A 16,753-nucleotide genomic window follows, 5' to 3' on the forward strand; every position below is an offset into this window, starting at 1 on the left:
CTCGCAAGACTACTATAATAGCTTGAGATTCGAAATGGGAAAGATTTACCAGGGACTTTGTGACTGGACTACCTCGTACCCTTAGAGGTTATGATTCTGTGTGGGTAATTGTAGATCGTCTAACAAAATCAACATACTTTTTGCCAATGAAGACTACATATGGTTGAGTGAGCTATACACATATATTTATGAATGAAATTGTCTGACTTCACGGAGTTCCAATATCCATCATATCTAATAGAGGATCATGATTTATTTCATGCTTTTGAAAATCTTTTCAGGAAGCATTGGGTGCATGAGTAGATCTTAGTACCACATTTGATCCGCAGACAGATGAAAGGTCTGAACATACTATACAGATCTTGGAGGATATGTTGAGAGCTTGCATTCTTGAGTTTTGAGGTAGTTGAGACGCTTATCTGTCTTTAGCTGAATTTGCTTACAATAATAGCTTCCAATCCAATATCCATATGGCACCTTACGAAGCATTGTATGGTAGAAAATGTCGTTCTCCTGTAGGATGGTTTGAAGCTACTGAGACTAACTTATTGGGATCTGACTTTGTACAAGAGGCTATTGAAAAGGTCCAGTTGATCCACCAGAGATTGCTCACGGCTTAAAGCAAACAACAGTTTTATGCAGATAAGAGAAAAAGAGATTTGGTGTTCACAATTAGGACAAAGTGTTTCTATGAGGACGTGATGCGATTCAAAAAAAGAGGAAAGTTGAGCTCTAGGTTTATAGGTCCGTACGATATACTTGAACGAGTGGGAGCTATGGCATATCGCTTGGTACTTCCTCCTAATTTATCTTTTATTCATCCAGTGTTTCACGTCTTTATGCTTAGAAAATGTATATCGGACTCCTCTCAAGTGCTTGAACCACCGATTATACCACTTAATGACAAGTTGTCTTACAAGGAAGAGCTGCTGGCTGTTGTTGATAGAGAAATGAGAAAGCTACGATAAAAGAAAATTGTGTTCGTGAAAGTCTTATGGAGAAACCATACAGTTTATGATGCTACATGGAAAGTGAAAAATGCTAAGCGAGTCAAATATCCCCATTCATTTAAGTCTACAGGTACGTACTTGAGTTAAATTCGGGTACCGAATTTCATAAGATGGGGAGAATGTAATATCTCCTATTAATAAGTAGTTAAGAAATTTACAAATAAATTAAGTCTAAGTAAATAAAGAACAAACAAATACTACAAGACAACAAAAAGAAAGAAAATAACAATAAATAAAGAAGGAAGGCAATTAAACGGGCCTTAGTCCATCTGCTTCATGTGACGAAGCTATAAAAGGGTTTGAAAGCAAAATTCCCTTTAGCCAACAACATATCAACAGGAAAAAGAAAGAAAAAGTTTATGGTGATTCTTAGTGCCGAATACTGTGTTTCACTTAATCATCGACATAAATTCTTGAGCTTCAACAATAATCTCCAGGCAACTTCATGAAATTCTTCTTTCTTTAGAGACAACATTATTTTATATTCACGATTTCTTATAGGACAGAGTAGAGATGATGTTGGGATTGGATTAAGAGTTTAAAAGAGAAAGTAAGGAAATTTGGAGAAATCCATGAGACTTTTTCGTAAAATAACTGAGTATATGGTATGAATAGGTTGTATTTGGTGGATTTTTGGATTGGTTTAAATTTACTAGTAGCATGAGTAAGTTTAAATGATGAATTAAGAGTCAAACATGAACTCTGAGGGTTGGGTATTCTAAACTAGATATGAATTAGCCTAAACAAGGAAATTGACACGAGATCGATGTTGATGTGGTAAAAGATTGAATGAAGAAAGTTGTACGAATCGCTCGAGGCGACAATTTTGGTATTTCGACACGAGTATTGTGAGTAGTAACCTTAACGCAATTTGTGTTTTCATAACTTGCATAATTTACACATAATTTTGAAAATAAAGTGTGTTACCTAATATTCAAAATTTGCATGTGGGACAAGTCCTTTCCTTGATGCGATACCGAAATATTTATTTGATATGATTATCATTATTTTAAATATTCTCACTGCTTCAAGACATATTTTTCTATTACTTGATAATGATTACTGTTATCGTATTAAACTACATGATTTGGTAAGAACTGAAATGCCCTGTACTATTTAAAATATATATATATATATATATATATATATATATATATATATATATATATATATATATATATATATATATGAGTATTGGATGATTACAAAGATAAGTATAAATAGGAGGAGACTTTGAAGGATCCCGTAGCTAATGGTGGGTTCGTTAGACCTGGTGCACCTTGTAAATTATTGAGTACCGATTACCGTTACAACCCTCGCTAGTGGGAAGGTAGAACTAGCATACTGTTACCGATTTTCCTCGAGTAGGGACAACTGTTATATTTAATCTCTGGCAAAGAGGTCCACAGTTATATCGATTACATGATCCATTCTTAGAAAGCGTCCAAATGTGAATATTGATATGTACCGACTCGATGATCGTTTTGCTTTCTAGTTCCCCGTTCCCCTATTTAATACTTCAAGTATGTATTTTTTCTATTTTATGACTTACGGGGATGGTTGGTATGAATTTGGAAGGGTTTAGGTTGAATTAGGAACACTTAGTTCCATAATAGTGGCCTAAGGTGGCAAAGTTTGATTTCAGTCAACACTTTGAGTGAACAACCTCGGAATCGAGATTTGAAAGTTTCAATAGGTTCCTATGATGATTTTGGAATTGGGCGTATGTGCGGGTGGACTGGGAGTGTTTCAGCGCTTATTGTTAAAATTTGGCATCATTCCGAGTTATCTAAATATGATTCGTCATGTTCGAAGTTAGTTGGAAGAAGTTTGAAGTTCAAAAGTTGATTAAGTTAGTTTTGAAGTGCGATTCTTGGTTTAGATATTATTTTACATGTTCCGAGACCTTGTATATGTCCATAGTATGTTTATGGACTTGTTGGTACATTTGAACGGGGGCCCGGGTGGCTCGGGTGAGTTTTGGACCACCCGGAGCAAAGTTGAAGTTGGCTGATATTTCTTGTGCTGGTGTGCTTCGCAATCGCGAAGGAAGTCCCGCAATGGCAAAGGAGGCTAGATTAGGGGCCTGAGATTTGCTCTTCGCGAACACGAGGAGGGCTCTACGAACGCGATGGAGGACTTGGTTCCTCTTCATGTATGCAGAACCATTGAATATGGAATTGGGAACAAGTTATATATTTTAGTTTGTAATGTCATGGGTAACATTTATCTTCAAATATTTCCGGAATTCGGGCACGTGTTCTTGAGGTTGAATTTTGTTTCCTTTTCGAGCTGGGTTGAAAAATTACTCTAATAATTAAATTATGACCTTTTAGGCATATATTTATTGGTTTGTACGACCTTTGACTAGTTTTAGATTTCTCGACATCTATTTGAGGCGACTAGTGATGTTTGAAAGACGAGTAGTGAGCTTGGAAACGAGATAAGTTTCTAGCCTAACCTTGTAAGAGGAAATTATCCCCGTAGGTGTTTTAATTATTGTGTGCTATTTGTTGTGGGTGCTACATACGTATGAGGTGATGAGAGTCTGTACGTTGCTAGATTCATGTCTATGTTCGGGTAGACTTAGATCCACACCATGCTTTAAATGTACTATTTGAATTAATCTTGTTGTTCGATTAGTTATAGTTATGACTGAGATTGAGACTAGAATAAATTTTTTGACCGAGTCTCTTACTTTGGACTTTTTGAAATATTTGATGGATGGTAGTTCCGTATCTTCTCGACTCGCATGTATCTTCGTGAGTGAGAGAGTTTCTCTACTCTTATGAGATGGGGCCATTTGCCCTGGCAGTGTTTTAAATTACTCTTATGGGATCGAGCCATTTGCCTTGTCAATGTTGTAAACTACTCTTATGATATCGGGCCGTTTGCGTCGACAATTACTTTTATGGGATCATGTCGTTCGCCTCGACAGTGTTGTAAGTTTCTCTTAAGGGATCGGACCGTTCGCCTCAGCAGTACTGTGAGTTATTCTTATGGGATCTGGCCATTCGCCTGGGCGGTATTGTTTAACACAATTCTTGTGGGATTGGGCTATTCGCCTCGGCAGACTCATGCGTAATACTTGAGATTTGATTTTGTATTGGTATCAGTGTCTTCAAGGCAAGTTGTGGTATTTGGTGATTTCATAATTATTCTTGTTTGGAATTTTTATTATTTATATTTACATGTCTCATTGCTACTTGCTGAGTTTCATACCCGTTTACGTTGTGTACATTATTATCTGACCAATAGTAAGTGTTAAAGTCTACCTCTCGTCACTTTTTCGAGGTTAGACTAGATACTTGCTGGGTATGCGTTGATTTATGTACTCATATTACACTTCTACACTAATTGTGCAGGTATTGAGACATGTACTTCCGGTGGTCATTCGGGCACATAGATGCACTCTCGAGAACTTAGTGGTGAGCTGCTCTCCATGCTTCAATATGCAGCACCAGGAGTCTTCCTCTTATCATATTTATTATTTAAGTCTATTTTATTTCAGATAGTAGCTGTAGTCATTTTGTATATTCTACTAGATTTCTACTAAAAATGGGGGTTTCTAGTGGATGAGAAATCTAGTAGAATATACAAAACAACTACGGCTACTATCTGAAATAAAATAGACTGAATTCATAAATATGATAAGAGAAAGACTCCTGGTGCTGCATATTGAAGCATGGACTTGGGACATAGTTGTGAATATTGGCTAAACCCAATAGCATTTCTAGGGTGTGTTGTATCTAAGGATGGAATTATGGTAAATCCTAAGAAGACAAAAGCTGTGTAGAATTGGCCCAGACCTACTTCTCCGACAACGATTCACAGCGTTTTAGGCTTAGCAGGCTATTACAGGCATTTTGTGTAGGATTTCTCTAGAATAACAGCGCCACTGACAAAGCTAACACAGAAAAATGCAAAGTTTCAGTGGACGGAGGAATGTGAGCAGATCTTTCAAAAACACAAAACATGTCTGACAATTGCGCCAATATTAGCCTTATCATCGGGTTCTGGAGGATTTACGGTATTCTCTAATGCCTTGAGGGTCGGATTAGGATGTTTTCTCATGTAAAATGGTTACTTTATAGCTTATGCTTCGAGACAGTTGAGAAAGCACGAGCAATACTATCCTACACATGATTTGTAGATGGATGCAGTGGTATTTGCTTTAAAGTTTTTGAGTCATTACCTATATGGTGAAACTTGTGAGATTTATACTAACCATAAGAATCTGAAGTATGTCTTTCAGCAGAGAGATCTGACTCTTCGGCAGTGTCAGTGGATGGAATTACTCAAGGACTATGATTTTTCTATATTGTATAATCCTAGAAAAGCCAATGTTGTAGCTGATGCATTCAACAGAAAATCTATGGGGAGTTTGGCACATATAGCTGCTACAAAGAGACCTTTGGCTGAAGACATGCATAAACAAAAATATGCAAATACAGAAATGAGGTCTTAGTTGGTAAAAGAAAGAATATGGTTGTTGACAATGATGGTGTTCTTTGATTAGGTAACCAATTATACGTAGTAGACGTAGATATGTTGATACATGACACTCCTGAAGAAACCCACAATTCTAGATACACTATATGTCACGACCCAATTTCACCTGTAGGTCGTGATGGCGCCCAACACTACAGCTAGGCAAGCCATCTAATAAATTAAGCATATATTGATAAAATTTAAAACGAAGAAAATATAAACCCAAACTTTACCAATGTGTGTGTGCCAAGAACTGGTGTTACAAGTGCATGAGCATCTAGTAGATTATACAAAACTCCAAATACTGTCTAAAATGAAATAGACAGAATGTAAATATAAGAAGAGACACTGGTAGCTGTAGAACGGCTCAGAAAGGAAGCTCACCACTATGCCTCGGGATGACGTGGGTATGTGATGATAGGTCCTCTACTAGTACCTGTCTCAGGTCCTACACAAAAAGTGCAGCAAGTGTAGTATGAGTATGTAAACAACGTGTACCCAGTAAGTATCAAGTCTAATTTCGAAGTGGTAGAGACGAGATGGCCGACTTTGACACTCACTATGGGTCAATAATAATAACTGAAATAAAACTAGGATTTTTAAATCAGCATGATTTACAGAATTTACAAAAAATTATTTAATCAGCGGAAATAATCAAATTCCTTCAAATGTAACAATTCTCAATATATTAATTAAATTCCTTCAATTCAAATAAATTCTAATTTATCAATTAAATTTCATTTACAGGAGTAACAATTAATTCCTAAACAAGCAAGAATAATAATTCATTAAATTTCAAGGATTTTTCAATTTATTAATTAGCTTCACAAGCTGAAATAAATTATTAAAGTATCGTGTAATTATTATTATTAAGCACGATTTCTGCCGAGGACATACGACCCGATCCAGAGTGTCGTGTACACTGCCGAGGGACGTGCGGCGCGATCCATAGATGCATCTATCCGGCCGAGGCGTTCGGCCCGCTCCACAAGAAAGGAAGACATTTTCTAATGTGCCTCCGGAAGGAGAGTATATTTATTATAAGATAAATTCGGGAGGAGAACAATTTCTTTTAACAATTAATTGATTTAAACAGAAAATCAAGCCTATGAGATTTTTATCCTTTAATATCTTTATCTAACAATTCACAATATATTCATATATATCAATTAATATTAATTAATCAAAGAATACTATTTACACAAGTAATGCATGCTTTGAGTCCTAAACTACCCGGACTTTAGCATTAATAGTAGCTACGCACGGACTCTCGTCAGTTCGTGCGTACGTAGCCCCCACAATTAGCAACAATTATTTAATTTTAATCACCTATGAGGTAATTTCCCCCTCACAAGATTAGACAAGAGACTTACCTCGTCTTGCTCCAATTTAATCTACTATAAGGCCTTTTCCACGATTATCCAACTCTGTCTGGCTCAAATCTAGCCAAAATAATTCGATACAATCACTAAAAATTATAGGAATCAATTCTATAACAAAATACTACATTTTTAATAAAAATCCCAAAATTAATTAAAAATTCGTCCGTGGGGCCCACGTCTCGGAATCCGGCAAAAGTTACGAAATCCGACAACCCATTCAATTACGAGTCCAACCATACCAGTTTCACTCAAATCCGACTCCGAATCGAAACCGAAATCTCAAAACAATTCGTTTCTATGAGATTAATACAAATTTCCCAAATTTAAATCTCAAAACACTAAATTATGGTGAAAACAATGATATACTTGTATATGTAGACCAAATCCGAGTTAGAATCACTTACCCCAATGTTTTTCCCTTGAAAAACTAACAAAAGTCGCCTCTGCTCAATCTCAAGTTTGTCAAAAATGGCAAAGGGGACGAATGTCCTCTTTTATAAACTGCCCAGGCAGCCTTCGAAAAATTGGGCTTCGATCGTGGCCCTCGAGCCTGGGCTTCGGTCATGGCCTCGATCATGGCCTCGAGCTTGGGACTCGGTCATGGCCTCGAGCCTGGGACTCGGTCATGGCCTCGATTAGGCCTCGAGCCTGGGACTCGGTCATGGCCTCGATCAAGTTTGATCGTGGCTTCGATATCTGGGTTCGATCTGGGGCTCGATATCTGGGTTCGATCTGGGGCTCAATCACAGCCCAGAATATACAGTAGAAGGGAAAATTGCAGCAGCTTTTTAAGTCCAACTTTTGATCCGTTAACCATCCGAAACTCACCCGAGGCCCTCGGGACCTCAACCAAATATACCAGCAAGTCCTAAAACATCATACGAACTTAGTCGAACCTCTAAATCACATCAAACAACGCTAAAACCATGAATCATACCCCAATTCAAGCTTAATGAAACTAAGAGTTTTCAACTTCTACATTCGATGTCGGAACCTATCAAATCAACTCCGATTGACCTCAAATTTTACACACAAGTCATAAATGACATAACGGAGTTATGAAAATTTTCGGAACTGGATTCTGACTCTGGTATGAAAAAGTCAACTCATCGGTCAAACTTCCAAACTTAAATTCTTGGTTTTAGCTATTTTAAACCTAATTTAACTACGGAATTCCAAATAAGGTTCCGAACACGCTCCTAAGTCCAAAATCACCATACAGAGCTGTTGGAATCATCAAAATTCTATTCCGGGGTCGTTTTCTAAAAATATTGACCGAAGTCAAACTTAGCACTTTAAGGCCAACTTAAGGAACCAAGTGTTCCGGTTTCACCCCAAACACTTCCAAATCCCGAACCAACCATCCCCGCAAGTCATAAATCATTACAAGCACATACTGGAAGTTTTATTTTTAGGGAACGGGGTTCTAAAAGTTAAAATGACCGATTGGGTCATTACATTCTCCACCTCTTAAACAAACGTTCGTCCTCGAACGGGTTTAGAATTGTATCTGGAGCGCTGAATAAGTGTGGATATCTGCTCCGCATGTCTTCCTCGGCCTCCCAAGTTGCTTCCTCAACTGGTTGACCCCTCCACTGGACTTTTACTACAGAAATCCTCTTGGACCTCAACTGGCGAACCTGTTTATCAGCAATGGCAATTGGCTCCTCTTCAAAACCCAAGCTATTATCTAGCTGAATTGTGCTAAAGTCTAACACATGTGATAGGTCGGCATGATACTTCCGGAGCATAGATACGTGAAAAATCGGATGAACTCCCGATAGGCGGGGAGGCAATGCAAGCTCATAAGCAACCTCCCCAACTCGTTTCAACACCTCAAATCGGTCTATAAACCTCGGGCTTAACTTGCACTTCTTCCCGAATCTCATAATTCCCTTCATCGGTGAAACCTTCAAGAGAACTTTTTCACCTACCATAAATGATATATCACGCGCTTTCTGATCCGCGTAACTCTTTTGTCTGGACTGTGCTGTACGAAGTCGCTCCTGAATCAACTTTACCTTTTCCAAGGCATCCCTTACCAAATCAGTACCATATAACTTAGCCTCACCTGGCTCAAACTATCCGATAGGTGAACGACATCGCCGACCATATAAATCCTCAAATGGAGCCATCTTGATGCTGGATTGGTAACTGTTATTATAAGCAAACTCGGCCAAAGGCAGGAAATGATCCCACTGACCTCCAAAGTCGATCACATACGCCCTGAGCATATCCTCCAAAATCTAAATTGTACACTCTGACTGTCCATCGGTCTGCGGATGAAAGGCTGTGTTGAGCTCTACACGGGTCCCCAACTTACTTTGTACTGCTCTCCAGAAATGTGAAGTAAACTGAGGGTCTCTATCTGATATTATGGAAATTGGCACACTGTGCAACCGAACTATCTCCTAAATATAAACCTGGGCCAACCTCTCTGAAGTATACATAGTCACAACAGGAATAAAATGTGCCGACTTAGTCAACCTGTCAACAATCACCCAAACTGCATCAAACTTCCTCAAGGTCCGCGGCAACCCAACTACAAAGTCTATAGTAATTCGTTCCCATTTCCACTCTGGTATAGTCATCTGCTGAAGTAGGCCACTTGGCCTCTGGTGGTCATATTTAACTTGTTGGTTATTTAGACATCTAGATACATACTCAACTATGTCCTATTTCATTCGTCGCCACCAATAATGTTGCCTCAAGTCACGATACATCTTAGCAGCACCCGGATGAATAGAATACAGAGAACTGTGTGCCTCTTCCAGGATCTTTTTCCTCAGTCCATCCACATTAGGAACACATAGACGATCCTGGAGTCGCAGAACACAATCGGCTCTAATAGTAACTTCCTTGGCACCACCTCGTAGTACCGTTTCACAAAGAACCATCAAGTATGGGTCATCATACTGGCGAGCCTTGATCTGCTCAAATAGTGAAGATTGGGCCACCACACATGCAAGAACTCGGTTGGGCTCTGAAATATCCAGCCTCACAAGTTTGTTAGCCAAGGGCTGAATATCCGAGGCTAATGGCCTTTCCTCTACTGAAATGGAAGCCAAACTACCCATACTCTCCGCCTTCCTGCTCAAGGCATCTGCAACCACATTTGCTTTGCCCAGATGATACAAGATAGTAATATCATAATCTTTTAGTAACTCCAGCCATCTGCGCTGCCTCAAATTTAGATCCCTCTGCTTGAACAAATGCTACAAACTGCGATGATCAGTGTAAACTTCACAAGATACCCCATAAAGATAATGCCTCCAAATCTTTAGAGCGTGAACAATCGCAGCTAACTCCAAATCATGTACTGGATAATTCTTCTCGTGGGGCTTCAGCTGACGTGAATCATATGCAATAATTCGCCTTTCCTGCATCAATACACAACCCAAGCCAACGCATGACACATCGCAATACACTGTATATATTCCCAAACCAGATGGTAACACTAACACGAGTGCTGTAGTCAGTGCTGTCTTGAGCTTCTGAAAGCTTGACTCACAATCATCGGACCATCGGAACTGAACATCCTTCTGGGTTAATTTGGTCAAAGGTGCTGCAATAGATGAAAAACCTTCCACGAACCGACGATAATAACCTGCTAAACCCAAAAAACTCCTGATCTCAGTCACTGAAGTGGGACGATGCCAATTCTGAACTGCCTCAAACTTTTTGGGATCAACTTTAATACCTTTGCCTAATACAATATGTCCCAAAAATGCTACAGACTCTAGCCAAAACTCACATTTAGAGAACTTAGCATATAGCTTTTGTTCCTGCAATGTCTGAAGCACTACTCTCATATGCTGCTCATGTTCCTCCTTACTGCGCGAATAGATTAAGATGTCATCAATGAAGACAATGACAAACGAATTAATATATGGCATGAATACTCTGTTCATCAGATCCATAAATCGAAGGACATCACCAGAAACTCATAATGACCATATCTAGTCCGAAAAGCAGTCTTCGGAACATTCGAATACCGAATTTTCAACTGATGGTACCCCGATCTCAAGTCTATCTTAGAGAATGCCCTAGCACCCTACAACTGGTCAAATAGATCATCAATACACGGCAACGAGTACTTGTTCTTAATTGTGACTTTGTTCAATTGGCGATAATCAATACACATCCGCATTTTTCCATCCTTCTTTTTCACAAATAATACTGGTGCACCCCAAGGCGATACATTCGGTCTGACGAACCCTTGGGCTAGTAACTCTTCAAGCTGTTCTTTCAATTCTTTCAATTCTTTTAGAGCCATGCGATACAGTGGGATAGATATAGGCTGAGTATCTGAAGCCAAGTCAATACAGAAATCAATATCACGATCAGGTGGTATACATGGAAGATCTGATGGAAATACATCGGGGAACTCCCAAACTACAGGCACTGAATCAATAGCCGGAGTCTCTGCAGTAGTATCCCGAACATAGGCTAGATAAGCCAAACAACCCTTCTCAACCATGTGTTGAGCCTTTATAAAAGAAATAACTCGATTAAATGAACTAACAGGCGAACCCTTCCACTCCAGCTTAGGCAATGCTGGAATAGCCAAGGTAACAGTCTTGACATGACAATCTCGAATATCATGATATGGAGATAACCAGTCCATGCCCAGAATAATTTCAAAATCGGTCATCTCAAGCAATAGGAGATCTGCTCTAGTTTCATAACCAAAGAATGTAATAATACAGGACCAGTAGATCTGGTTCACAATAACAGAATCACCCATAGGAGTGGACACATAAACAGGAGTACTCAAGGACTCACGAGAAACACCCAGGAATGGAGCAAATAGAGATGACACATATGAATACGTAGATGCTGGATCCAATAATACTGAGGCATCTTTGCCACAACAGAAATAATACCTGTAATTATGGCATCTGAGGCCTCTGCATCTGGTCTAGTCGGAAAAGCATAGAACCGAGCTGGAGCGCCAACTGTCTGGCCTCCGCCTGGCTGACCTCCACCTCTAGGACGGTCCCTACCCACCTGTCCTCCACCTCTAGGTGGTCGGACTACTGGTAGAGTAACTGGTCCAATAAACATAGGCTGCTGACCCTGCTGTAATGGTCTACCCCGAAGCCTGGGGCAAAACCTCTGCATGTGACTGGGATCCCCGCACTCGTAACAACTCTTCGGTGCGATGGGCTGCTGATTAAGTGTCTGGCCCTAGGGACATGAATACCCACTGGGAGGACCCTGAATAGCTGGTGGGTGGTAAGAACTCTTTGGGATAGCACTGAGATAAGGTCGCACTGGAGCACCTCGAGGAGGTGATGGTGCTGGATATAGGGGTCAGCTGGACTGCCCCCTCACGAACTGACCTCTACCCCCGGACAGAGCACCTCTGAACTCTCCAGAGTACCTGAACCGCTTATCTCTCATAATCTGCTCTTGGCTCCACTGACGTACACCTTTAATCCTTTGGGCTATCTCCACAACTCGCTCATAAGAAGTACCCATCTCAACCTCTCAAGCCATAGTGGCCTGAATACCAGTATGTAAACCGGCTACAAACCTTCGCTCTCTCTCCGCCTCAGTAGTGAGTATCATTAGTGCATGGCGAGATAATTCAGAAAACCTCGCCTCATAATCAGTCACTGACATCTGACCCTGCTGGAGCTGCTCAAACTGAAATCGCAACTCTTCCCTCTGGGAGGGTGGAATATACCTGTCCAAGAAGATACGGGTGAACCTGTCCCAAGTAATGAGAGGAGAACCTGCTGGTCTGCCAAGAGCATAAGACTGCCACCATCTATGGGCTCTACCCTCTAGCTGAAAAGTAGCGAAATCAACCCCATGGGATACCAATATCCTCATCTTGTACAATCTATCCTTGCAACGATCAATGAAATCCTGTGGATCCTCATGTCGCTCACCCCCGAAGATAGGAGGATGTAGTCTAGTCCATCTGTCCAATAGTTTCTGAGGATCGGCAGCTACAGCTGGCCTGGGCTCAGGTGTAGCTGGTGCCACTGGCTGGGCTCCACCCACGGGTAGTGCACCCTGGGTCTGGTATATAGCATCTGCCTGTCCATGATCCTGCGCGGTAGGGGTCTGTGCTCCCCGCCCGCTTGAGATGTGTTTGGGTCTGCCGGAAATAAACCGGCCTGAGTCATATTGTCCATGAATCGCAGCATACGACCCATGACATCCTGATATCCCGGTGCAGATGTGAAGTCCACTGGAGCTGGCTCTGCCACAGGAACCTCACCCTGCTCCTCAATAATGGGATTCTCTGCTGGATCCACTAGCGTCATAACCGGAATAGTCCTGGGACGTCCTTGCCCTCTACCATGGGCTGGAGCCCTCCCTCGGCCTCTAGCAACTGGGGGAGTAGCTCTTTCCTGGTCTGGAACTTCATTCGAGCGTGTTCTCACCATCTGTGAGAAAATAAGAGAAGGATTTTTAGTGCTACATTAATTGCATGATGGAATGTGAAGCAAGGTAATTTCCTAACACCCTATAGCCTCTCGAAGATAAGTACAAACATCTCCGTACCGATCTGTAAGACTCTATTAGGTCTGCTCATAACTTGTTAGACCTACATGAACCTAGTGCTCTGATACCATGTTGTCACGACCCAATTTCACCTGTAGGTCGTGATGGCGCCCAACATTACCGCTAGGCAAGCCATCTAATAAATTAAGCATACATTGATAAAATTTAAAACCAAAAAAATATAAACCCAAACTCTACCAATGTGTGTGTGCCAAGACCTGTTGTCACAAGTGCATGAGCATCTAGTAGATTATACAAAACTCCAAATACTGTCTGAAATGAAATAGACAGAATGTAAATATAAGAAGAGACACTGGTAGCTGCAGAACGGCTCAGAAAGGCAGCTCACCACTATGCCTCGGGATGACGTGGATATGTGATGATAGGTCCTCCACTAGTACCTGTCTCAGGTCCTGCACAAAAAGTGCAACAAGTGTAGTATGAGTACGTAAACAACGTGTACCCAGTAAGTATCAAGCCTAATTTCGAAGTGGTAGAGACGAGATGACCGACTTTGACACTCACTATGGGTCAATAAAAATAACTGAAATAAAACTAGGATTTTTAAATTAGCATGATTTACAGAATTTACAAAACTTTATTTAATCAGCGGAAATAATCAAATTCCTTCAAATGTAACAATTCTCAATATATTAATTAAATTCCTTCAATTCAAATAAATTTCAATTTATCAATTAAATCTCATTTACAGGAGGAACAATTAATTCCTAAACAAGCAAGAATAATAATTCATTAAATTCCAAGGATTTTCCAATTTATTAATTAGCTTCACAAGCTAAAATAAATTATTAAAGTATCGGATAATTATTATTATTAAGCACGATTTCTGCCGAGGACGTACGACCCGATCCAGAGTGTCGTGTACACTGCCGAGGGACGTGCGACGGAATCCATAGATGCATCTATCCTGCCGAGGCGTTCGGCCATCTCCACAAGAAAGGATGATATATTCTTATGTGCCTCCGGAAGGAGAGTATATTTATTATAAGATAAATTCGGGAGGAGAATAATTTGTTTTAACAATTAATTGATTTAAACAGAAAATCAAGCCTATGAGATTTTCATCCTTTAATATCTTTATCTAACAATTCACAATATATTCATATATATCAATTAATATTAATTAATTAAAGAATACTATTTACACAAGTAATGCATGCTTTGAGTCCTAAACTACCCGGACTTTAGCATTAATAGTAGCTTCGCACGGACTCTCATTACTTCATGCGTATATAGCCCCCACAATTAGCAACAATTATTTAATTTTAATCACCTATGAGGTAATTTCCCCCTCACAATATTAGACAAGAGACTTACCTCGTCTTGCTCCAATTTAATCCACTATAAGGCTTTTTTCACGATTATCCAACTCTGTCTGGCTCAAATCTAGCCAAAATAATTCGATACAATTACTAAAAATTATAGGAATCAATTCTATAACAAAATACTACATTTTTATTAAAAATCCCGAAATTAATTAAAAATTCGTCAGTGGGGCCCACGTCTCGGAATCCGGCAAAAGTTACGAAATCCGATAACCCATTCAATTACGAGTCCAACCATACCAGTTTCACTAAACTCCGACTCCATACCGATACCGAAATCTCAAAAAAAATTGTTTCTATGAGATTAATACAAATTTCCCAAATTTAAATATCAAAACACTAATTTATGGTGAAAACAATGATATACTTGTATATGTAGACTAAATCCGAGTTAAAATCACTTACCCCAATATTTTTCCCTTGAAAACCTAACAAAAGTCGCCTCTGCTCAAGCTCAAGTTCGTCAAAAATGGCAAAGGGGACGAATGTCCTCTTTTATAAACTGCCCAGGCAGCCTTCGGAAAATTGGGCCTCGATCGTGGCTTCGATCGTGGCCCTTCGATGTCGGAACCTATCAAATCAACTCCGATTGACCTCAAATTTTACACACAAGTCATAAATAACATAACGGAGTTATGAAAATTTTCGGAACTGGATTCCGACTCTAGTATGAAAAAGTCAACTCATCGGTCAAACTTCCAAACTTAAATTCTTGTTTTTAGCCATTTCAAGCCTAATTTAACAACGGACTTTCAAATAAGGTTTTGAACATGCTCCTAAATCCAAAATTACCATACGGAGCTGTTGGAATTATCAAAATTCTATTCCGGGGTCATTTTCTCAAAATGTTGACCGAAGTCGAACTTAGCACTTTAAGGCCAACTTAAGGAACCAAGTGTTCCGGTTTCACCCCAAACACTTCCAAATCCCGAACCAACCATCCCCGCAAGTCATAAATCATTACAAGCACATACTGGAAGTTTTATTGTTTGGGAACGGGGTTCTAAAAGTTAAAATGACCGGTTGGGTCATTACACTATACATCTGGTTCTACTAAAATGTATCTTGATCTAAAGCAATTTTATTGGTGGGAAGGTATGAATAAAGATGTCGCTAACTTTGTTTCTAGTTGTTTGACTTGTCAGTAGGTCAAGGCTCAGCCTCAGTGACCCGCATGACTACTATAATAGCTTGATATTCGAAATGGGAAAGATTTACCATGGACTTTGTGACTGGACTACCTCGTACCCTTAGAGGCTATGATTCTGTGTGGGTAATTGTAGGTCATCTTACAAAAACAACACACTTTTTGCCAGTGAAGACTACATATGGTGGACTGAGGTATGCACATATATTTATGAACGAAATTGTCTAACTTCACGGAGTTCCAATATCCATCATCTCTAATAGAGGATCACGATTTAGTTCATGCTTTTGGAAATCTTTCCAGGAAACATTGGGTGCACGAGTAGATCTTAGTACCACATTTCATCCGCAGACAGATGGACGGTCTGAACGTTTTATACAGATCTTGGAGGATGTGTTGAGAGCTTGCATTCTTGAGTTTGGAGGTAGTTGGGACGCTTATCTGTCTTTAGCTGAATTTTCTTACAATAATAGCTTCCAATCCAGCATCCATATGGCACCTTACAAAGTATTGTATGGTAGAAAATGTCGTTCTCCTATCGGATGGTTTGAAGCTGGTGAGACTAACTTATTGGGACCTGATTTGGTACAAGAATCTATTGACAAGGTCCAGTTGATCCACCAGAGATTGCTCATGGCTCAAAGCAGACAAAAGTCTTATGCAGATAAGGGAAAAAGAGATTTAGTGTTCATAATTAGGACAAAGTGTTTCTACGAGTCTCTCCTATGAAGGGCGTGATGCGATTCGAAAAAAGAGGAAAGTTGAGCTCGATGTTTATAGGTCCGTACGATATACTTGAACGAGTGGGAGCTGTGCCATATCGCTTGGTACTTCCTCCTGATTATCTTTTATTCA

The 16,753-nt window shown here is 39.9% G+C and overlaps 1 protein-coding gene across 1 annotated transcript in view; it reads left to right on the top strand.

Annotated features, from left to right (window-relative positions):
- Window positions 1-5,163: 5,163 nt before the first annotated feature.
- LOC138901661 (uncharacterized) overlaps window positions 5,164-16,753 on the top strand; it is a 78,842-nt gene continuing 67,252 nt past the window's right edge. The window contains exons 1-3 of the mRNA XM_070189440.1: window positions 5,164-5,471; window positions 16,035-16,092; window positions 16,202-16,604. Coding sequence (XP_070045541.1) covers window positions 5,164-5,471; window positions 16,035-16,092; window positions 16,202-16,604 — 769 coding nt within the window. The remainder of the gene's footprint in view (window positions 5,472-16,034; window positions 16,093-16,201; window positions 16,605-16,753) is intronic.

The sequence above is a fragment of the Nicotiana tomentosiformis genome, chromosome 11 (genome assembly GCF_000390325.3).
Source record: "Nicotiana tomentosiformis chromosome 11, ASM39032v3, whole genome shotgun sequence".
Taxonomy (NCBI): Eukaryota; Viridiplantae; Streptophyta; class Magnoliopsida; order Solanales; family Solanaceae; genus Nicotiana; species Nicotiana tomentosiformis.